Source organism: Ceratotherium simum, chromosome X (assembly GCF_057802395.1).
Source record: "Ceratotherium simum simum isolate JZ-2026a chromosome X, ASM5780239v1, whole genome shotgun sequence".
NCBI lineage: Eukaryota > Metazoa > Chordata > Mammalia > Perissodactyla > Rhinocerotidae > Ceratotherium > Ceratotherium simum.
Genome location: NC_141940.1, coordinates 17,526,076 through 17,549,884, shown reverse-complemented (window position 1 = coordinate 17,549,884; position 23,809 = coordinate 17,526,076). Strand labels below are relative to the sequence as shown.

Sequence of the window (23,809 nt, the reverse complement as noted above, 5' to 3'; positions counted from 1 at the left end):
TTTGAACTCTTGCTTTTTAATAGATGAACAGATAGAGGTATGTGTGTATCTATACATATACATTTACATGTATTTTCTCTGTGCTGAGAAGGCCTTTAAACCATGATGCCCCAGTGGCAATGATTATACCTAGTGCCTATACCTTGGTTTTGAAATGCTGTTCTCCATTAAAAGAAGTCAGGGCTCCTTAGAGAAATGGCTGATTCCAGGGTTGAGGAAAGGAAAGTAGGAATCTGGGACACCTATGCCAGAAAGTAAAACACTGCTCAACAAATTACAGGGGTTTGTCAAAAGGACACAGGAGCCAGCCGGGAGGGGCTCTCACCATCCAAATTTGAGAGGTGAATATCAAAATAACCATGGTTGTGGATTAAAACCCACTGACTAAAATAGGAGTCCGTGAGTCCACACTGATGCAAATAAATGGTTGAGAAGGGAAATTTTTTCTTTACAGTAGAATGTCAACTAATAAATGTAAAAGGAATGACAGAATTAGAGAGCCACCATTAGGTAGCCATCATAATACCATCAGGCAAGAAAGATCCATGGATACTAAAACTAGTGAGTGAAAGTTTAATGAGGAAACAGGATATTTATATACTCTCCAAGCATCTCCACACAAAATATTTTATTAATTTCAAAGGGAAAACACTAACTGTATAGTGGATTTAACACAACAGATACCACCTTAACCAAAGGATCAAGGTTACCATCACCAGTAATAAAACAGGACACCATGTGCCTCCTGCATTGACACATTGAGAACATGGCATCACTTCTGTGGTATTTCTGCCCCAAATGCATAACCTGAATTTAATAACGAGGAAACACCAGGCAAACCTAAACTGAGGGACATTTTTCAAAATAACTGGCCAGTACTTTTCAAAAATATGAAGATCACAAAAGGAGAACGGGGGACTTCCAGATTGAGGGAAACCACACATAATGACCAACTGTAACACATAATCCTGGATTGAATTCTGGGTCAGAAGATATTTTCTTTCCTTTTGCTAAAAGAGCATTATGGGGACCATAGGAAAAATTTGAATGGGATCTGTAGACTAGATGATAGTTTTGTCTCAAAGTTAATTCCCTGATTTTGATAGTTGTAAGGTGGTTATGTGGACTGTCCTAGTCTTTAGGAAATTTACACTGAAGGATTTAAGGATAATAAGGTATCATGTCTGTAACTTAGATGGTTCAGAAAAAATATGTGTGTACATACATTTATATACACACACATACACACACATACATACAAGAGAGAATGATAAAGCAAATGTGGTTAAATGTTAACAATTGGGGAACCTGGGTGAAGGACATACAGAGTTCTTTGGGCAAATTCTTACAACTTTTCTTAAGTGTGAAATAAAACAGTTCATATATTTTTAAAATACTGAAAAGAAAATTGAGAGTTTATAACCTGAGTCAAACATAAAAGGCTTTTATTTTTTGCCTGTCTACCCCTCCATGTTGTTTTAAAAACAATTTAGAGTCTTATGAATATGTAAAAAAATAACAAGATAAAATAAATTGAAAACAAGTAAGAAATATGTGTGGTCTTGGCAATAACCTCCTAAATTATCAAATTCTACAAAATGCTCTTGAAAATTTGACAGATCACGTGGAGAGATTTCTCTTTGTTTTGGAAAACAGCCCAAACTTCAATACAGCTATTAGTTCTTTTGTGTTCCTGATGTCCTTTTGTTCAAAACTTGACTTGCAATTAGATACAGAGAATGTAATACTGAGATATGGAGGCAAAAAATAATTATTAATAAGCATAAAAGAGATAGACTCAAAAATTTTACAGAATTTTATGCATGTGTACACACTTTATTAAATTTGCATTCTAAGATATACACAAGGTCAGCATTTCACATAACTTCCTATTATTCCAAAAGCAGTTATCACGAAACACAGTGATTATATGTCAGTCAAGCAAAAAGAGCATCTATAGGATTTTCTTATCATATCATCTCTTGTACTTGTTTTCAAATAGAAGCCTGAAATATGATATAACATTAGAATAGGAAGAGAATTTTAATTTATAACAATGATCACTTTTCAAATATTAGACTTTATATAAAAATAAAGTGGTACTGTCAACAAAGCTCATCTGAAGGTTAGCATCTCTATCTTTTATTTATTTCAAAACAATCCCTGCACAAACTTAACTTTCTAGTCTGTTGAAACAATAAAAATGAACCTTGGTTTAAACAATAAAGTTTAATAAAGTTCAATCAAGTTGCCTCCTAGTTCTCATACTACTGGAACAATTTCATTTTCCTGTCCCAATTCTACCCCACTGCTGAATTTCAAAAATAAATTTAAATATCATCACATTCCAAAGGTTATTTCTCAAAGAGTTCTAAATCAGAGCCAAAAAATGATGGCCAAAAGTATCCCTTAAGGCAAAGAAGACAGTAGAGTGAAGGTTGATAAATATCCTGTAAGATAAAACCATCTCTCGGCATTACATAGGCAGAAACATCTTAATATGGTTCTTTCACAAACAGAATAAATACACTGAATACCATCGAAGTAATTTTTCTTTAAGATGACATACTAGGGAACAATCTTCATAATATATACATTTATGTTAGGTTTGAAGGATTAGGGACTTTGCACAGGTGAAAGCAATATAAGAAATAAAGCCATTAATGGCCATTATGGCGGCTATGACAATTTAAAATAAACAACACATCTGATGCTGTAACAGAACTACTTATGGCAAGTTAAGTAATGCTCCCTCATAATTTAAAGAGAAGTTTCCCTTCAAGCCATACAGTATTACTAGTCTGTGAGTACCCATAAATCACATCATCTTCCTTTAAAGTTCAAGGATCTTTGCCTTCAAAAGACACAAATGCAGTAGTTTTCTTTTCTTACATTCATTTAAAAACGGAATATTATGATCCTAGCAGGCAAATTTGCATATATTAAATACAGACAAGCCAACCACGATGCCTGAACATTAAAAGAAATCTATCACAACAGACATTTTCACACAGTTTTAAGTAATAAATAACACAACAATAGATTACACTCAGGTTTTTTAAATAGCTCTGTCAGGATTTCCTCTTTTAAAAGTTAAATAACTTATGGTACCTCAGACTTACTATCATGTACACTGTTCACCGCTCAAACAGCTTCTTAAAAGCAGAATGCACAATAACATTGACTTTTTCAGCTCCTAAAAGCTTCCTCGTAAATATTAGACTGCCCCTGCTATAAGGCAGCATGAACAAGGACTTGATTCTGATTCTGGTGGCAACACAATAACCAAAACACAGTCAGCAGCACCACTCACCACATGACAAAACAAATGCATCCAATGACAAAAAGTAATCGTTAAACAGCAGCAATTGAAACAGTCTGTGGCAATCGACACATAAAGCCCCCTTGTCTACCCTACTTGACGATACAGATCTTTACGCACAACACTGTACCCCAAGGCACCTCAGGCCTCACAAGACCACCGAGACAAGCTGTCAAGCTCCATGTATGCTTTTCTACACAGTGGTTTGTGTGTAAATAACATTATTCATTCATTTGTAGATGCTCCACACATCTGGTCAAGGCAGGAATTTCTTCTCCTTGATAACACCACCTAGAAACATTAACAATATTTTATATATTCCTTAGGGCAACAGGCTTGGGGAGAAAAATATCAATGGTGGTAGCTAAGTCGTAAGAACCTGTGGTGACTAATCCAGGCATCCTGCAAGTCCATTTACATTCTCAGCACTAAAATCAATCCTCACGTCAGACACTCCAACAGCAAAGAAGCGATATGGATAGTAACGAAAGCAACTATTTCTTCCCCTCTGTGAGAAATGGCAAGTGAGCAGCCCAAACAGGAAAGGGAAACAAAATAATGTACTTTAAGCTGATGCAGAAAAATAAAAATTTAATATAATCAAAAGCAATTCATCTATTATTGTGAAATAAAGAGATTTGAAACTATGTAGTCAACAGAGGACAAAAAAAATCTCTCAAGCAAGAGAACTTCTGATCAACTCTAGCTGTCGTATCAGCTGTTGGGAAAAAGAACCATTATCGAAAATACATATCAGTGCTTTCCTTAAACATACAGACTCTAAATAGGTGCTCTTTGAGGCACTGAGAAAAAAATATATATACTCTAAGCAATCAAAAATGAGTATTTGAGATTTAGTCACTAGATCCAAAATGAGATCAGCAAAAAGAGACATAAGTAAGGTCACTGCACTCGTGAAATTGAACTTTAGAGAAGAGAGACGCCAAAAAAGAACGGCATCAAAATGGTTTCAATCTGTGACACTTTAATCCTCGTTATGGATCAAAGTTCTCTGCGTTCCTCACTGAATGTTTTATGAAGGAAACAGCAGTTAAAACACTGAATCAGAAATGGGTAAGTCACTTGGGTGAGAGATCATCCATCAAGATGAACGGAGAGCATGAATTGGAGCATGCTACTGGAGACTCTGCGGTTGTGCTGCCTTTAGCCAGTGAGTCTGAGGACAAGCCACTGCTGCTACTACTGCCATCCAAAATATCTGAACTGAGGACAAAGCAAAAAGAATTATAAGCAGATGCATCTATCAGGGTAAAGGTAAACATAACATGCAACGACATAGTTTCAAGAACTCACGAATCAGTAGAGCATTTGTAAATAATAAAAAGCATAAAAGCAACAGCAATGAACTACATAATGTACTATATTCAGATACCTGCAAAAGGACAAAGTCATGGAAATCCAAAGACACTCAAGGTTCTGTATCACTTGAGTGCTCTCCTGGAGGCACCAGAATGTCCAACATACAATAAGCATTCCTTTTGAGAGGTCAGGGTTTTCATGAGGGAGTTCCCTTACCTTTGGCTCAAGAGATTTCTATCCTTATATTTACCTTACCTTCCCATCAGCCTTAGAGTAAGAGGAATGGTTACTCATTGAGGTCCACTGGGCTGTCTATAATATTCTATTAAGTACACTGCTTCATGGTTCCTCTCCTCCAGAACTAAGTCTTTCAACTGCTCTAGATTTTACCATTTCCTCACGCCCAAGAGGCCTTCACTTCAAACACATTTTCTTCTAATTTCTCCCTCCATTATTTGCCTTTTATATTCTTCTCATTTTATGAATTTCTTGCACTGTTTCCTTCCTCTTGCCTTCAAAACCTAAAGGTCTCTCTGCTATCTCTAGAAGACTCCTTTCTTTGATCCCTTCAGTTACTATCCAGTTAAGCTTCTAAAAAAATGCTCTGTATCCATGGACTCAATACCCTCACAGTCCATTGCTCTTTAGTCATGACAACTGGCTTCTGCTCCTATCCTTCCACTAAAACTCCTGATCTGGGCATCAGAGCCTCTATAACCCAGCTCAGGGACACCTCACCCATCCAGCCCAGGCCCTCATGGCTCCCAACAATCACTCCACCTGCCTTGTAAGTCTGGCTTCATACTTCAGCATTCACAATTAAGAGCCTTCACAATTTGGCATTAGGCTGCCTTTCTGGCTTTGATTTCCATCAATCCAGCATATAAACTCTATGTTCTATATTTGGCCCAAATTCACTTATTCATTTATTCTAATATTTACTGAGTACCTGCCAAGTGCAGGAAGTATGCTGGCTATTAGAAATACAATGGTGTATAAGAGAGACATGGTCCCTGCCCTCATCGAATTTACAGTAGAGTGCAGGAGACAGACATTTAAATAATCATGCTAATAAACATATAATATGTGATCAAAGCAATAAAGGAAAGCTACAAGGGGCTCTGACAGTATTTAACATGGGTAACCTGATCTAATTTGGAGGTATAGAGAGGAACAAGGCTCCCCAAAAGTGATATTTGAGCTGTCATCTAAAAGATGACTAGGCATTAACTAGGTAAGGTTTAGGAGGAAGCAAGGGTATTTCTAGAAGCCAAAAGCAGGCTAGTGTGGCTGTAGCAAAGGCTAAAGAGAACACGGTGAGAGACAAAGCTGGAGAGGTAGCCAGGCAGTTTTAGGATTTACACAGACATACCTTTTATTTGCGAAAAGGAAACAAAGCATAGAATTGGAGAAGAAATTATGAATCAGGAAATATGAGTTCTAGTTTAAGTTTGACCACTAGCTCCTTTGCAAAAGCCCATCCTGGTCTAACGTGCTCTGAGGCTAAATATTATGAGTCTTTAATATTATCATTTTTATGAATTTCCAGTGTTAATATATTTCCAGTGTTAAGCAACCTGTGGTACATTTGGAAGTTTCTGGGCCCTGTACCACCCTCAATGAAATACAACTTTTTTCCCTCTGCTTCTCTTCTATTTTTCTTCAAAATGTCATTTCTTTCTATTGCCTCTGGATTGTTTTTAGGTGGAGACAGAATACAAATAGGCTTCGGAAAAGTAAAAATAAAAATAGAAACAGTATAGCCCACAGTACTCCTACTCTATACTCATTGCTGTCAAATGCATCATTAATAATACCACTTTTAAGTAAGAAATTTGGAAAATTTAGCTGGCTCTGGTATTTCTTCAACCAAATGGCAAAACGGGTCTAAAACATGAATTATTCAAACTACTGAAAGAAAGTTGTACAGATAATCTAAGACATTGGAAAATCAAAAGACCTTTATATTTGCCTTTGGAACATATGTGATTTTTCCTCCTGCAGCATTTTGCCTAGACTAATATTAAAATGAATTTACTTTCCTAAAGCACATACTGGCTGGGCAGCCGAAGGACACGCTCTGTGCTACTTGGCAGGAAGAAATAGGCTTAGATTAAAATTTGGCCACCAAGCAGATAATCTGAATATAAATAAAGACCTTCTTATTCCAACCACCAGACGTATGGTGAGCCCTGGGTTAAAAGATTCCATTTGTAATAAGACCTGCTTGCTTAGGTGAATCCTGTATTCATTCAAAAACACAGAACATGACTCACGCAGAGAAATCGGTCATCTAACACTGTTGATTACCTTAAGAGAAATAAGCTAATGGGGAAGTTAATAAGAAGTTACCAAGAAAAAGTATATAAATATGAACATTTCATTTCATATTTTTCAAGAATTTCTTCCCTATTATTAAATATAAACATATATAAAATCGTGTTCATTAACAGAAAAATAGCATACTTACATTTAGTCTCCAGTGTAATTTAGATTCAGAACTTGGTAAACCTTTAACCAGACATTTCACTAAACTAAAATCTAGTTTCTGTCCTAATTAATCTTGCACTACTACACATGGTCATGGAAGCAGAGACTAAGGGTCACAAATTCCCCACTGTTAGTATATCCGTGTAAAGCAAGATTTATGTGATTTTTTTTAATCCATAGAGAGATCACTGGACAAAAGTGATTTTGACAGTGTTTGCTATTAAACCTTCTACCAGGGCTTCAGAAAGCAACAAAGTATGTTCCAATTTGAGTTTCTCTCTTCTTTCTTTCTTAGCTTAAGCTCTGATGGAGGTGCTAATGAGGCTTAGATCGATGGCCGAAAGCCAGACAATGGCAGGGAAGCAAAGGACCTAGACAATTCAAATTGGACATAGGAGTACATGAATCAAAAATGAACTAATTCATTCCAGGCACTGAATACACATATTGAGGCAATATATGAACCACACAACCAAAAATACTTATGACTGTTAAAGTAGTGCTCTCTGTCTAAAAAAACTAAGGGTGAAAGCATAAGAGAATCATCAAAACATTAAAATGATAACATAACAACAAAACTAGGATGTCCAGTGTGACTCGTGCTATCACCTCATCTGGTTGAGCCACTTCGTGCCTTGTCCAGTCGATAAAATGGGTTCTGTCAGATTAATGGCAGGCAGGTAAACACACTAGAAATTAGCCACAGCCCTATCAAGCCTAGCACAGATCGTGGTATAAGGTAAGACTACAAGGCATCCTCATATCCCTTGGTGTGGGTTAAACTGGTCCATAGGGTATGTTCTCTGGTCTCTACTGTGTTACCTCAGTGAGGCCCAGCATTATCTTTCCGTATAACCTCTAAGTTTTTAAGATCACCGTTTAACTATGATCATTTCCACAGTCACCTTGGAGACAGGAGTTTAAAAGTATCTGCAGATTCTAAGCTACTCACATAAACATCTTCAAATTATATGTCTACATTTCTATTATTAAATAAATCATGATTAAATCTTATTCCTTGTACATGTCACATATTCACTATGAAATTTTCTTGGCACGACACATAAAACATTAAAAATAATGTTACAGTGACTAAGATAAATCTAATGAAAAATGTTAAAATAAAACCATAAAGGTTAAACTAGCAGTCACATTAACAGTGATGCACCGTGCCAGAAAATTCATGGGAGACTTTTTCCTTTTCTGTGAGAGAAACAGACTATCACTTAATCTTCACTACGTGGCTAGTAGACCTGAAAACTCCTTTATTTTCTATAGCATGCCACAGATAGTCTCATTCCCAAAAGAAGAAGAACAAGAGTTCTCAACGTGCAAAAGAATCAAAGCACCAGGCAAAGGTGTACTTCTACACTACGATCAAACTCTTGATGTTCCCAAGGACTAAATGCAGAATGACATAATTCCTGCCTTGTGATTGACAATGTTCCCCAGATTTGGTTGGCAAAGATTTCAGAATTTTCATTTAGTAAAAAATACAACATAAAGAGTAGGCCTACTATTTCTTTAGGCAGCAGTTGACACACTGGACACAAACTCCAAATGGGTCCATAATCAAACTTCACATTTAATTTATACTTCAAAGATATCAGATTTTAAAGATAACTAGCTAACATATAAACTTTAATTTAAAGTTTTAAAACCCATCTTTTCTTTGTGAGGTGGGGCAGGGAACAAACTATAACAATTTAAATGAGATAACATCTACTAATGATCTGATACTTTTTCTGCTCCCTAAAAGGTATAAAAATTGTTTTCCTTTGTCATCAAGTAGATTGCTATCTTTGGCAATAAAAACCAGAACAAAGCTAGTTCCTGCCTCTGTCCCCATTTCTCTGAATATGGATGTCTGATCAATGAAACTGCACTAAAGAGACAGAAAAAAAGTTTCTGCAAAAGCAGGATCCAATTTTTACATATCAAGAATAACTCATATTTAAAATCTTAGTTGTAGACATAAATGTCAGCAATATTAGTATATGAGGTGTCCCAAAAGTCTTAGTGTAATTTTAAGCTTTAACATCCTCAGAAGTCCAGATGCCACAAACTTACTAAAAACATCATTTGAACATTTAATTACTTAAATATCTTTGACACTTAGTTTTGTGAATTCTGAGTAATAAATTTCTTTTTAACATATTACTTAAGCCATATGTTGGCTTGTTAGCACTCTATGAGTGGCCGTGAATAAAGCAAATCTCTCCAGTGTAAGGCAACACTTTTTGTGGTTACGGATCAAAAATGTCCTTCATCACCAATGTCAATGTCCCCAGGGCTCTCACAGCCAGTCAAAGGTCTACGGAGACTGGGAGTAGTAGCAACAGAAATAGAAGCCTCACCACAGCCCCCATCGTCAACAGCTTAGGTTGCGCTGCTCAGAGGAATAAATGTCTGAACAAGGGGAGAGGACCCTTGGTAAAATACCATACCTTCTCTTTCCTTCTTTTTTTATTTGCATGAACTGTTTTATGGCATCCTACATAGCCAGCCTAAGACATTATTAAAAAAAAAATCACCTCACCCTGTATGTTTTTAGCTTGGCAAAATGCTTTCATATCTTTTACCTAACTTGGTTATTTGGTTAGTAACTGGGTAAGCAAATCTATTTATAACGTCATGTGCCTATATTAAAACACACTTTACCATAAAAGTGATATGCAGTTTCCACTAAGTATAGAGTTTCATCCACTAGTCCCCTTGACAAGCTTTACAAGTTTTCTCTTTGCAATCATCTACATACCTGGAAAGGCACTCTGTGCCAAAATTAGCACACTGAGCTACCAAGGACAGACAGGGATGAGAGAGGAGAGACTGCGGGGCTGAAAATAGCTAGAACAATCTAAAAGGCATCTGTTCCAAGGTTAGAACAGTACTGATCAAGGAGTCTAATAAACTAGAATAATCTGTGACTTCTTGGTCAACTAGAAGTACAGGTTATCTTACACAAAACAATGAATAAGTGATTTGGAAAGAAGGAAATATCAATCCTTATACCTTATAAGTGGCTTACACAATTCTTCCATTTAGAGGCCACCATCCTTTTATTTTTAAAGTGCCCTCATGGGCTCTTAAAAAAAGACCCTCAGCCATAAAACTCAAGGAACAATAAGTTCTGAAAGACACTACACAATCGTGTCTACAACATGGGTGCTCAGTGAATTGATTAGAATGTACTAAAAGATTTCAAAATATCACCTAGTCACTGCTACTATCCTTTCCTCTTCCTTCCAATTTGAGCATCCAAGTGCTCAACGTCAGGTACTGGAAAAGAAGGTAACTTTAGCACAAAAACACTAACGGGCCTTAAGTTGGACACCTAAACTAGGATGAGTAAGACAAAAAAAAAAAAATGTCAATAGACCATAGGAATCAGGAAGTGTTACTATAAAAATGAAACCTTAGTTAGTATGACGGAATACCCCAAAATGTTCAAAAAGATTTTACAACAGATAACGCTATTTAGAAAACGCCATGCTTAAGAGAATGCTGATATTCTGTGTTAAGTCAAAAGGATATAATACACAACACAGGCAGAGCAGCTGCAATCGATGCACATTACCCACAGCAATCCAGAAACTCTTTCTCACGCCATCCAGCTGTTGACACTCTCCTATACCATTAGCATCTACTGAGAAAGGCAGACCTAACAGGCGCTAGGAATGAAGGTAAAGGTGCCAAAAAGATACACACACTTCCAAAGGAAGTACTCATGACTTTCAAATGATCTATTTTTTTCACATTATCTATACCTCCATGGAGATTTCCCCTGTATGGAGCACAGATAAAAAGTTGAATATATTTTAAATGATCCCAATATACTTTTGATGTGGCTCTTTTTAAATAGATCATATCCTAATATCCTTTTGATTTTAATTCATTTTTTACCATGAACTGAGATCAGACAATTGTGAAGCCTCCGGAGACAACATATTGGTAGTGCCTTGGAAGAGCCTCTTAGGCTGGCTTTCGGTCTCCATTTCACCTAAAACAGAAAGAGATGATGCTACTGTAAAACAATTTTACAGATACAGGCTTGGTGCTAAAATGGGTGATCTTTGTTTAACCACAGCTCAGAATACTTCTTCAAGCCGTTACTTGAAAGCTATTTTTCCATGTGCTTTAACGTAGAAGAAATATACTTCCACAGAACTTCTACCAAGGGGGCTGGCCCCGTGGCGTAGTGGTTAAGTGTGCGTGCTCTGCTGCTGGCGGCTCGGGTTTGGATCCCGGGTGCACACCGAGGCACCGCTTGTCAGGCCATGCTGTGGCAGCGTCCCACATAAAGTGGAGGAAGATGGGCATAGATGTTAGCTGAGGGCCAGTCTTCCTCAGCAAAAAGAGGAGGCTTGGCATGGATGTTAGCTCAGGGCTGATCTTCCTCACACACACACAAAAAAAGAACTTCAACCAAAAAGTCAGCAGCCTTAAAAAAACCTTCTCATTGATTATATGTAGCGTGCTATGGAGATAGTCATGTTCTTTGATAGAAGAGTAGAACACTGATTGCATCAGGCAAAATGAATCAAAGCTAACCACAGCAGAAATAAAGTATCCCCAAATGGCTGAAGCTCATAGTGAATAATAATTTATGCTAGACGATCAGTAAAGACTATTGATTTTATACATTTTAATATCGGAACATTTCCTGAGTTGAAGTCAAATTGGTTAAAAAGTATGCAGTCTGATAAAGAGCATATAAATCAAAGGTTGCTTTGGGTTACTTAGTGAAAATGAAAATTAAAAATATGTTTGAAATCACATCTGTAACTGAAAGCAATTATTACTCAATTAACAAAATTGCTATTGTACTGGCTACCTCAATCCTATAGATTCTCTCAGAACTGGTAATAGAAAAACTTTGCATCGACAGGAATAATGATTAACATTTTACCACCAGGAATGCAAAGACTAACAACCCTAAATTAGACAGAAAAAGCCGCTCTCCAAATAAGCTCTGATTTAAAACACACACATACCTTGGTTTTGAAGCTCCTTATCCGAGCTTTAAGATGGAATATTAAAGAAAATTTAATTCATGGGCCTAGCTATACTCTGGTAGGAAATTAGTAACTCTGAACTTACACCTGCATAAGATTCTTATGATGGAAAAGGATTAAGTTAAGAACAAATACAACGTTCATTTTTTTCTATATTATCAATTAATTCATGTTATCTTTCCTCTGGAGCTATTCAAGAAAGGTTATATTTTTATTTGCTTTTTCCATACTTTAATATGCAGCTTTTAAAAGCTGCTGCCAGGGTTTCAACACCACCTCATTAGCAAAAGACTTTAGCCTGTTTAAGCAAAGAACCCCTCCATCTGCTGGTATATTTTGGAATAGCTTTGAAACTAAACAACCATACTAATTACACCAACTTCCTGCAACAAATTTAAAATTAATAATAACAACAACAACCATAATAACAGTTTTGAGTTCCAAGTGTTATTTTCACGTAATAGCTACTGAGAAGGTTCTTAGGATTGTAAATAATTCCTTACAGCATTAAGGAAAAAGACCATTGGTTTTATATAATAAAATGTATTCACTAAATACAAATATAGTCACTGTATCAGGATCTATCTTCCAGAGCACACCACCTTTAATTTTAAGTTGCCTGAAACATAGCACTCTTTGAATCTGTGTATGCTGCTATCACTGGAAAGTTTTACCAAAGCCATAAGTATCCATTTACCTAACATTAGGAGAGTTGATTTGTTTACTGGCCCCGAAGGTGATCTGTACAAAGAAACCACTTACTGAACTGCTTTTTAAAAATTATTGTTAAAAGTCTTATTTAAAATGACATCCAACACTTGCAACCATGTGGTCACGGCCCCAGGAATAATGACTAAACCTGTGTTAAATTTCTTTGCCTTTTTTTAATAGACTCCATCGGGTGCCCTCTATCAGCATCTAAAACTAGCACTGAATGAGATCATTTTAGTTTAGTGGTTTGTGGTTCAAAATAAGGTAATAAAGAGCGCATCCCATTAAACCAAAAACCCTAAGGAGACTCAAATATAAGGCAATTCTGTCTTTGCTGAGGTGTAATTTGGTGGTGGCTTATATTTGAGCACACAGGATGTTTATAGACCTATTTGCTATGACATAAGCATATATTTCTGCAACATAGCTTGCATCTCTTTTATATTCAGGTCACTGAGAGGCAAAATTTTTAGAGTATATATTGATAATATGAATATACAAATTAGACTCAGTTGTGAAATGCAATAAATATAGACAGTATCAAATAACTAATTTACAAAATTTGGAATCAGTAAAGCACACACTGGGAAGAATATTTCACATTTCTTTAGAAAAAGAAGTCATGTCTTGAGCTAATTTCAGACAGAAATTCTAATTCGTAATTCAAGCTCTACTAGGTTTAATATCAGAAGTGTGACACTTACCTTTTCTTTTAAGAGGACCAAGAACACTGGGCCTAATGCACTTAACTGGACTCTGACTCCTCCTGCTTCAAAGAATACAAAATAGGATGACATGAAGTACTTCTAAGATGCAAGATAAACAGAGACCACCAGATAAATCAATAAGATTGACAGTCATACAGGGAGAACCGGAAAATGTCTGCGTTGTAGGTTGAGTAACTGGAATGCCAATACGTGATCTGACCTAGCATATGGCAATCTGGAATAACACGGCATTTTAAGCTATTTTTTTAAATCATTCTATAAGAGAAAATATCCACAACAGTTTTTTTAAAAAAAGATAAACCTTATTAAAAAGTTACTTGGATTTGACTGGTCTACAACTGTAAACAAATTTTTCCTTATCCTTATAAAGGATATATATATTAGTGCGTGCGCGTGTGTGTGTGTGCGCCCTCTGAATAAAAACTGGCACTACATCTCAAAAAAATAAATCTGGTAAAATGTTAATGGTAGAATATAAGTGGTAGGTATATGGATGTTCACTGTGAAGTTCTTTCAATTTTGCTTTCTGTTTGAAAATTTCCATAATTAAATGTTGGGAAAAAAGTTCATTGAAGAGATAAATTTAATGAATAGCATTTCAACCACATTTTTTTTTTTAGGAAGACTGGCGCTGGGCTAACATCTGTTGCCAATCTTCCTCTTTTTTTTTCTTTTTTCTCCCCAAGGCCCCAGTACATAGTTGTATGTCACACTTGTAGCACTGTAGCTCTTCTATGTGGGACGCCGCCTCGGCATGACTTGATGAGTGGTGAGTAGGTCTGTGCCCAGGATCCAAACCAGTGAACTCTGGGCCGCCAAAGCGGAGCACGTGAACTTAATCGCTACACCACCAGGCCGCCCCTCAACCACATTTAAAAAGCAGGTTCACTTACCTGGAAAAGCGTCTCGGACTAGGAACAGGACTTGGTGGCAGCCCACTGCTGCTCACAAACATTTGTAAGGATGGTGAAAAACATTGCTAGAAAAAACATATTTAATATTAAAATAGTTCTAGTGCTCCAGTTTTCAAAAGGTTCTTCTCAAAAAGGCAGAAACAATATCCTTAAAATTGCTTAGCTGTCTATTTGTCTCTCGTATACATATATATACATATGAGAGTATATATTGATTTTTTTTCAAATTACTATCATGGACTTTCATTAATTTTCCTTCCAGTCATTGGATTCTTTAGAAGTGAGGTGATTTGTGTGTGTGTTTTAGAGAGTAAACAACTCAGTGTAAGAGAGGTAATATCTCGTCAATAAGCCTACCTTTCCAAATCCTCTGGTAGGTGACGGTGCTGGAGAAACTGGAGTGAAGTCAATCCTTTTAGGAGAATATAATTTCTCCGGCTTGTCAAAATCACTATCACTCTGTAAACATAAAGTGTTATTTCTTCATAATTCACAACTCAGCACATCACCGTTCTTTGCTACCCAAACATGCCTACATTTTTAGAGTAGAAAGGTATAGACTCTGAAAAGTTGCAATCTAATATTCTGGTGGAAAAGCAGAGATCAAAAATGAACACAAATTTGGAAACAGAAGGGCCAGAGTGTACGAAAAAATTAATGAAGGCAATGAACAATATAAAGGTTTCTAGAAAATAAAAAACAAGCAAACTTGAAAACTTTACCAGGCTCAAGCTCTCATCCCATGACTGGCTTATCTGCATTGCTGTTTGCACTTCCCTAAGACAAATGAAAATGAAATGCCATCAGTGCTCATAAACAAGACATACATTAGGCTCTGCCCTGTTCTTGTGAAGCACTAACCTTTCATGCGCAGTTTCTCTGTTCATCATATCCATGCCCTCCTCCTGCAAAGACAAACGTGCTGAAAACATAATATTTACCCACACAGTTCTCTATTTCAAAGACAATAAAAAAGACGTTTCTACTTTATTTGACATAATCACAGTACAGCAAACTAACATTGTAAGATTGTCACCCATGCCACATCTGTATTTTATCTGCACACCCAGAAGAATTTTAATCTGTCTACAACTAATCAGAGTTGCAGCCTGACTCATTTTTAATACCTAAATCTTCAAAATGAAAATAAAATCAAAATGTAAAATTCAGAAAATTGTAGATCTGAGCTAGTAAATAAAATTTACCCTTTTGAGCTGATGTAGTCTGCTACTCGGAACACGATTAGGTGAGGATGACAGCAGCTGGAAAGAAAAAATAAACATTTACTATTTTCTGAATCACAAAGTAGCAGTCTGCTGTCAGTACCAGTGTACAGCCTCTTCCCAGATAACTTTTCATACTCTTCTTAGAAATCTAGCTCTTTAAATGACTGAAAATTAATGCACTAGAGGCAGTACATTCAGTCTTTAGAAAGTACACCAGGTGTCCAACCTCAAAGCACCATCTGTCGCTAGACACGCACCGACTTTAACACTTTCCCCAAATGAATACAGAGCTGTGTACATTTACGTAAAAAAAGACTCCAAGCCTTGGAAATATCCATTACCCCACTTATCTAAAATAAGGAACTATATAAGAAGGGAAAGAAAAAACTGATTTTATTCATTTTTATTACCAACGCACCAACAGAGGAAGACAGGCTAATAAGCCCAGTATAATATTTTGTCTATGATTAATGTTCAGAGGAAACACTTCACAACTGCAATAAGGAGATTTGGCTTGCATGATCTAAATCAATTCTAAAATGGGACCACCAATGATATCGTCACAAACCTTACTAGTTGAGAAAAATCAATGTGGAAGGCAAGGTGTATTTTTAAAATAACTGTCACTTTTCCTTAGATCACCATTTTTTAATAATACCAAGATGAAATCATTGGGGGCCAAATTATGTTCCTTCAAAATAATCACAATCTGATCACAAATTGTAAGAAACAATTCCTATCAACAGATCTTATAGGGTTCTAATAGCCATGATGTAAACAACTACTATTTATTCCCTAATGAAATGCAAATGAATTTGTAATACTAAAAAACCAAGTAAGACAATTATCCTGTTACAAGATGTCCTATCGTATTAAAACTTTTTTGAACATTAATGTAGTGAGTAGTATAAAATGATGATAAACTGCTCTAAGTTTTTTAGGCAAAAGATAATTCAGGTACAATTTTAAAAAGTTATCCACTGAAATATGATTTTATCTCACAAAATATTCCTCCATTACCCACCCCTTTCTTTTACTTTTTTCCTCTTCTAGGCTTTGAAAAGAACAAAACTTTACCAGTAAAATCCTTTTAAAAGTATTTTTTTCCATTATGAAAGTAACACATTTACTGGTGAACTCTTAATAAGGTCATCTGAAGAACACTAAGCTACTAGGCAAGTAGCTAGGGAAGACTAAGCCAGGGAAGACTCTTAACAGCACAATGTGGAAGAGAGCACGGATGTGTCCGTCAGAGAACAAAAGAAACCCCAGAGGCAGGGAAATAATCAGGAAAGCCAAAGGAATGATTGCCAAAAGCTGACTGCAGAGACAGTCAGAAATTTAGATGCTGCATCTACATGATGTACAAGCTGTCAATTTTGGACAGAAGTGGAAAATAGACCCAAAAGAGGGACAGAGAGGAGCAAAGCTGTCTCCAGTACCAGAAATAAGAGTAATGAACAGGCTGAGCAAAAAAACCAAGAACTTCAAGGAGGTGCTGGTTAATGGTGTTAAGTAAAGCAAAGAGCTCAAGTAAGATAAGAAAAGAGGCCCCTGACATTGGCAATCAAGTGGGCACTGGTGACTTTTGCAAGAACGGCTTTTTAATGGAGCTGTGGTAGAAGCAGTGAGATTACAAACTGGCTGAATAGTTAGCAAGAAATTAGGAGACAAGGAATTAGAGGCAGTTGAGTGTAGATTAAGCTTTGAAAAAGCTTGGAGAGGGGAAAGGAAAAAAGGGAAAGAGAGACCTATGAAAAAAAGACTAGTTAGTTTTCCAGATATTAGATGTGTGAGTCGGGAGAAGAAGGTGGGAGGAAAAGAGCCAATGAGGAAGAGACTGAAAATACAAGATAGAGAGGAGATGACAGACGGAGCAAAGTGACAGGAGAGTCAGAAAACTTATGAACCATTAGAAGAAAACACCACAGATGAAGGTAAAGACATTTTAAGGAGAAGAAAGTTGACGTTTCTACAAGATAGGCGTCTGCCTTCTCTATGAAGCGACAACAATCATCTGCTGAAAGTGAAAGGTGGTGAGATAGGAAGCGTGCAGAGTTTTTAAAAAAAGATTTAGAATATTGCTTTGGAGTACAGCACGGGTCGGTGGCACCACAAACCCAACATACCCATAAAGAATTTATCTTCTGTCCCTTCAAAAGGCCAATTCCTCTCAATTTCCCTACTCCTAATAAAGGCAACACTCTCCCTGGTCACCAAGAAACAAAATTTCAGTCACTTTGAGTCCTCCTTCCCCCTGCCTTTATATCCAATCAGTTGTCACAGCATGAAAATTCTACTTTTGCATGTCTCTTTCATCAGTCCCTCCTTTCCGTTTCATTCACCAACGCCCTACTTTCTGCAGGTTAATATGGGACACAGGTAAGAGTATTAAGATTTATAGAGTGCACTGTGATATAATGTTTTTGATGTAATCAATATTACGATAGAAGTACCCAAAGGGTGCTGTGGAAGGCTTCCCAAACTGGAAAGCTAGAAAAGAGAAGGGGATGGGGTGAAGGATAGCATAAGGATCAACAAAGAGCACTGAATCAACATGGCCCCTTGAGCAAACTAGGTCTTTTAGTGCAGCTAGCTAGGGCAAAGGGTATTTGACAGGGAGTAGTGAGAGCTGAGCCTAGACAGAGTTGATAAGAATCTTCCCATCTTAGAAAAGAGCAAAGTGGAGTGTAGAGATGCAAATTCATTTTCCCTTCTTTGCTACGCTATTGATATCAGAAACATAGCTGTATAACTCGTAGAAATATTTCTCATATACACAGCAAAAACAAGTAGTTATATTTTCTAGTATCCTCAAGGAAGGAGGTAAAATGAAGCAAACCTCCAGATAGCTAACATTTCCCCCTTATTTTTAGTCACTTCACTGGATATCTTTCTTAAAAGTGTTATATTTTTCCCTGTCTTAAATAGATTTTACCAGACAGAATGGCACTGGAAGATCTCTATCTAATCCCAGCTCTGCCACTAACTGTGTGATTCTGAGCAAGTCATTCATATCGGCTGAGTCTTAGCTGCTGCCTCTTTTAATTGGGAAAAACATCTTTCCCCCTGCCTACTTCACAGGGGATGCTAGGAGAATTAAATGTGTGAAAGTACTCTGTAACACGTAAAATACCATACAAGTGTAGGTATTACTATAATTTAAGAAAAGGTTAACGACCCAGGTATCCTTAAGAACATCAATTATCTTACAGTTCTATGCCACTGACACCTTCAGGGTCTATTAACAGGCTCTTAGCCGTTATACTAAGCCAGAGACGAATTTTTTAAAAACCTCTGTCTGCTTTTCAATTTTCCCTTCTCCTCCCTTGCTAGCAGCTATCAGTATACCTTTAACCCAACTGTACCTCTTCTGACTTGCTGCTTCTCACACACTATTGGGTTGGAAGCTTATTATTATCGTGCATAAATTTTAGATGATTCAGAGGTCAGAGAGGCTCTCCTATAAATAAACTAATGAACCTTTGTGCACAGACTATGAAAATCTAGTTCAGCCATTTAGAGGTCTCTCTGCTTACATTTCAGATGTCTTCCAGAGCGCTGCTCCTACTGGATAAGTGGGCTCCACATGTGAAGTGCTACTAATATAAAAACCTCATCATAATTTCTCCCAACATGACCAACAAATAAGGTGATCCCCGACAGCTCTGGCTATATAGAAGTCACGATCAGCAACTCTACTGAGAATATAAATACAAGCATTCGAAAGGAATCTTTACGTTGGATAAACAGCATTGTCCAACAGAGAAGTGGAAGAAATAAATACTCTGCTACCATTTAAGTGATTTTTGCATCCCAGGACAAATAAAGACCACTGTTCTCAGCTATGAGTAGAAGTTAATCCTGACTTATCTCACAACCATGATGCACATAGTGACAAAAAACAATGAACAATTTTTAAAAATACAAAGTCCCACAGCCAAGAAAAATGTTTAACCAGGTCTCCTTTTGCACTAAAAGCTGAAAATGGCCACAGCATAAACAATAAACAAGATAGGGAAAATAATTTCCTTCTTTTGTAAACAATTGTGCATAGCACATCCTCTTAAGAAAGAACTACATTTGAAGGTGTTTCCTCCAATCCAAAGCACTAAGGATACTTGCTTCTATACTTACCAAGTTGTGACGGCTCATAATCGTTGTACTATTCCTCCGAGTTCTAAATGTGTAAGGTTGAAAAACTTGCGAAAGGTCACTGAAAAACAAAAATAAAATTACTAATGTCTTCTCATTTAAGATATCCTTTAACTAAATTAACGCCAATTCTCTAGCTAACAATGAAATCTCCGATGGCTCCTCATTTCGTACAAGGAATAAACTCCTCACCGTCCTCCTCAGAGCTTCCCCAGTGGTGTGCTGTGGATCACAGGTTGGCTGAGATACTGATCTCCTCCGTGGCTGGGGGGCAGCTAGGAGAGGTATGGGGCGGAGCTCCAGACTGGTTGCCTCCAGCTGTTTCTGGTCAGAGCTCACGCCCCCAAACCGGTTACCACCAGACACCAGCAGCCTCATCTGTTCAGCCCAGAGGACCTACAAATGTTACTGCTTTCTGTGTGTGCCACGACAGGAGAAGGGCTGGGGAGCCCTCTTCTACAATATGAGCCCGGTCAGCACATCTCCCACTATTGCCCTAAACATGTGTTCTACCTTCAAACCCTGCAGTTCAACCAAATAAACACACCTGGGGTTTTCCTCATGTTGCCCCTTCTGCCTCAAATGCCCTCCCTACCACCACCATCTGTCAAAATCCTTCCTCTCCTTCAACACCCATTTCAAGTGCTATGCCCTACATGAAGCCTCTCTTCATTCCACAAACCCAGTGCAATCATTCCCTCCTTTGAACCCACAGGGCACAATGAGAAATGAGAGGCTTCTTGAGACACTGACTTTACCTTTTATTAAAGAAAAGTGTGCACGTGTCTCAAATCCCTTGGTAGAGGTGTTCTGTTCACCTTTCTATAACATCCCTGCAGTGCCTAGCAGAGTGCCATGCCCATGATAAGAGGTCAAGAGGATTTTCAGGATTGAACTGGCCTGGGCTTGAAGGGACCACTGAGATCACCTAATCCAGCTCTCCTAAATTTTAATGAGAAAACAGAGACTCAGAAAGGCTAAGTGACTCACTCATGATCACAGCCAGTTAGGGAGAAAATCGAGACTGGGCCTGGTCTCCTCACCCCTTCTTCCACCACATCATGCTACCTTTCACGTAATTACTTAAATCGTGATTTAAAGCACGGTATGTTATTTCTACAACAGTCTAAATGCGGGTCAACAGGATTGGCTTGTCGCTAGCAATTGCTTGCTCACCAGATTTAAAAAGACAACCAAAAAAGACCAGTTTATTTCTATAGTATCAAAAAAAAAAGTAGAGCTGAGGACAGCATTAGGAAAGCAAAGAGTCAGTCCACCACCCCTCAGCTTCAAAATTTAATAAAAGAAAAAAAGTAAATCCGTTTTTCCCCCAAATACGGATATTATAATCAGTTTGATAGACAAAGATTGCCTCTTTCTTTGCCTTCCTGTGCTTGATTAATGTTTTTGGCTAATTCTACTCCCATCCCCTTTTTTGGACTAATTCCATTTCTACAGGGTCACACAAATTGGCTCTCCACCTAAGATGAATTATCTACCTATAAAAGTGAAATGTAAGAGGCTTGGGAGGTCTGCCAACCTAACCTTCACTATCACAAGATTCTACCTTAAAATAGACCCTCTGGTGACTTATTCACAAGAAAACGCAAGACCCTTCCACTAAAATTCAAGGGTCAATTCTTTCCATTGTTTTCTAAAACCTGTGTTTTCACTGACCTAAGCTACATGCCACTCTTCTTTTTTTATTCACTGGAATGCATTTCAGGCAGTTTTAGGATCTGAAAACATTATGACAAATCTGAATCACTTAATATGACATGAACACACCACTTTAATTACCAGTTATTAGATAAATTGTGATTTATTAAAGTAAACCTCTGTTAATGCCAGAGTTCCTCAACTGAGCTTAGAAATAGCAGCTCCTAGAGACAGGTGTCAAGTTGCAAGTCTAGTTCCAGGGGCTTCAGTCTGACATTATGTGGTGTAAATTAGGCAGGGCAAGCAACCTGTTAGAAGAGCCAGAAGCTTCTTGCAGTTCCTTTTAGAGTGGGCCAACAGAGCCTCAGGTAGAGAGGGTCCCGGTTTCCCTACACTGCCCAGAGTTTGGGGTCAAACTTTCATTCCACCTTGGGACCCAAGTCACTGTCAAGCAAACACGTCCCCATCCCCTCAGTTTGGAGAGCCCAAAGGAGCTCCAACTCTCACCTTAGGGAAGGAAGACTGCTTGCAGGGGATCGAGGAGCCCCTGAACGCCCGTACTCCATCCTCCCCAACCCTGCTCACCTGAGCCCATGGATCAGGGGAGCGCTGTTGGATCTCCTCAGGGTGCCCCCATCAGATGTGTCAGGCTCAAAGTCCAGCTCCATTTTCTCCTGAGCCATGTCGGAGACTTGCAGCCAGGCACAGCGTACAGTGCTCGGCTCCTGGTGCTTAGCTATGGACTCCCAAGACTCTCACTGCAGGACTGAGCTGCTGGGGACTGGCAGCTGGGGGCGGGGGCTAAGGGGCGGAGGCTTGGGGGCGGGGGTTGGGGCGGAGAAAAGCAGGAGAGGAGGAGGAGGAGGAGGAGGATGAGGAAGGGAGGATGACAGTGAGAGAAGGGAGGAGGAAGGAGAGGTTGTGGTGGAGGGTGACAGAATAAAGGAAGAGGATGAAGGAAGAGAGGGATGGAGGGAGGAGGGAAAAGAGCAAGAGGGAGGGAAAAGGATAGATAGAAAAGCAGGAGTACAGAGAGGGTAAAAGGAGGAGGGCAGAAGGGGGAAAGAAAGAGAAAGATGGGGGAAAGAGGAGAGAAGGGAAGGAAGAGGGCAAGGTGGAGGGAAAAGAGGAGCACGGAGGAGGAAAAGAAGGACGAGGTATGGGAAGAGGAGAGAGGAAGGAGAAGGAGGACGGAAGGAGAAGAGAAGGAGGGAGAGGAAACTAGGCAGCAGCGGAACTCATGTTGCTATCTTTCGGCCGACGACCTCAAGCGGGGCCGGGCTACAGACGCCGCGGCTGCCCGGGCAGCGGTAGCACGGAGGAGCTGACAGTCGGGCAGGGCCCGGCCGGGCGGCCTCGGCGGCTCCAGCTCCCCATGCTCGGGGACCCGGTCCAGCCCCCCATGCTCCGGGACCCGGTCCCGGAGGCTGCTTAGTCCTGTGATCGGTGCTTCTTCCCTCCCTGGCCCCCTCCCCGCTTGGAGGACAGGTAGGGGGTTCGGCCCCTCAGCTGCCGCTGTGGTGCCTCCTCTTCCTCTCTTGGGTTCTAATGGCCTGGGGAAACCCCTTGGGGCCAAGACCAAAATCTACAACCTGCCGCCTCTTCCACCTCCCACGCTTCAAAAGCGGGAACCAGCGCGGGGCCAGGTCTTCCGCGTCCGGGCACCCATCGGGTCCTGCGCACGCGCCCGGCGGCCGCGCCAATGGGCCGGCGGGCACGGAGCATGCGTGAGAGCCCCGCCCCGCAAACCTCCTCCAAAGGGGAGGAGCGTTTCCAGGGGGCCCGGCGCCCTCCTAGATGGCATTGGCCCGGGCACCCTGGCGCCTGATTTTGAAAAGAACCAATAGTTTGGAGACACTGGAGCATCATCTTTCAGGAAGACTTTGGGCCAATATTCAAGGGAAAAAGAAACCTGTGCTTTCTACGTTTTTTCGTTCCCAATTTGTATGCTCTCACCTCTGTGAGCCCCGCTTATTTCTTAAATCTCTCGATTTTGCTGGTCTTTGTCTGCAGGGGCCGATTTCCTATTCACATCATCCATTTGGATGCACTAGACCAAAGGGAAGCTAAAAAACAAAAGCAATGGTGTAAAAATAAAGAGAATCTAATGAAAGTTCATATATCTAGTGAGAAGCACTCATCTCCATTTTACAAGCACCGTTAGCTTCAACGATACGTACTAGGAAAAGTCCTGAAGAACAGGTAGCAGAACCAGATTTTTTTTTTCTTTCTAGGATTTACGGAGACCCTAACAATCATGATTCAGCAT

The 23,809-nt window shown here is 38.9% G+C and overlaps 1 protein-coding gene and 1 non-coding gene across 6 annotated transcripts; both read right to left on the bottom strand.

Moving 5' to 3' along the window:
- Positions 1-1,805: 1,805 nt before the first annotated feature.
- On the bottom strand, positions 1,806-23,206 carry PABIR2 (PABIR family member 2). 5 transcript variants are annotated; one of them, XR_015550494.1, is made up of 11 exons: positions 22,126-23,202; positions 19,864-19,942; positions 15,706-15,762; positions 15,362-15,405; positions 15,223-15,277; positions 14,858-14,959; positions 14,480-14,565; positions 13,563-13,627; positions 11,036-11,132; positions 3,702-4,546; positions 1,806-3,613 (listed from the first exon to the last, which is right to left on the bottom strand). XR_015550494.1 is itself a non-coding variant. In XM_004437257.3 (10 exons), the coding sequence occupies exons 1-10, from the start codon at positions 22,221-22,223 to the stop codon at positions 3,544-3,546; spliced, it is 750 nt and encodes a 249-aa protein (XP_004437314.1). In that variant the 5' UTR covers positions 22,224-23,206; the 3' UTR covers positions 1,806-3,543. The 5 variants fall into 5 exon arrangements, 4 of the variants coding, with proteins under 4 accessions (XP_004437314.1, XP_004437315.2, XP_004437312.1 ...); XM_004437257.3 differs by lacking the exon at positions 3,702-4,546 and having other exon boundaries at positions 13,563-13,624; positions 22,126-23,206; XM_004437258.3 differs by lacking the exon at positions 3,702-4,546 and having other exon boundaries at positions 22,126-23,204.
- On the bottom strand, positions 8,334-8,467 carry LOC147911768 (small nucleolar RNA U109). Its single transcript, XR_015550795.1, has one exon. It is a non-coding gene; the product is annotated as a small nucleolar RNA U109 (small nucleolar RNA).
- Positions 23,207-23,809: the final 603 nt, after the last annotated feature.

Excerpts from the sequence above, each read along its gene's own strand:
- PABIR2 (XM_014792766.2), bottom strand. The coding sequence starts at position 22,223 with ATGGCTCAGGAGAAAATGGAGCTGGACTTTGAGCCTGACACATCTGAT. Across the intron at positions 19,943-22,125 it reads CCCCTGATCCATGGGCTCAG|TGACCTTTCGCAAGTTTTTC; the intron begins GTGAGCAGGGTT and ends TTTGTTTTTCAG. Across the intron at positions 15,763-19,863 it reads TTATGAGCCGTCACAACTTG|CTGCTGTCATCCTCACCTAA; the intron begins GTAAGTATAGAA and ends TTTTCTTTCCAG.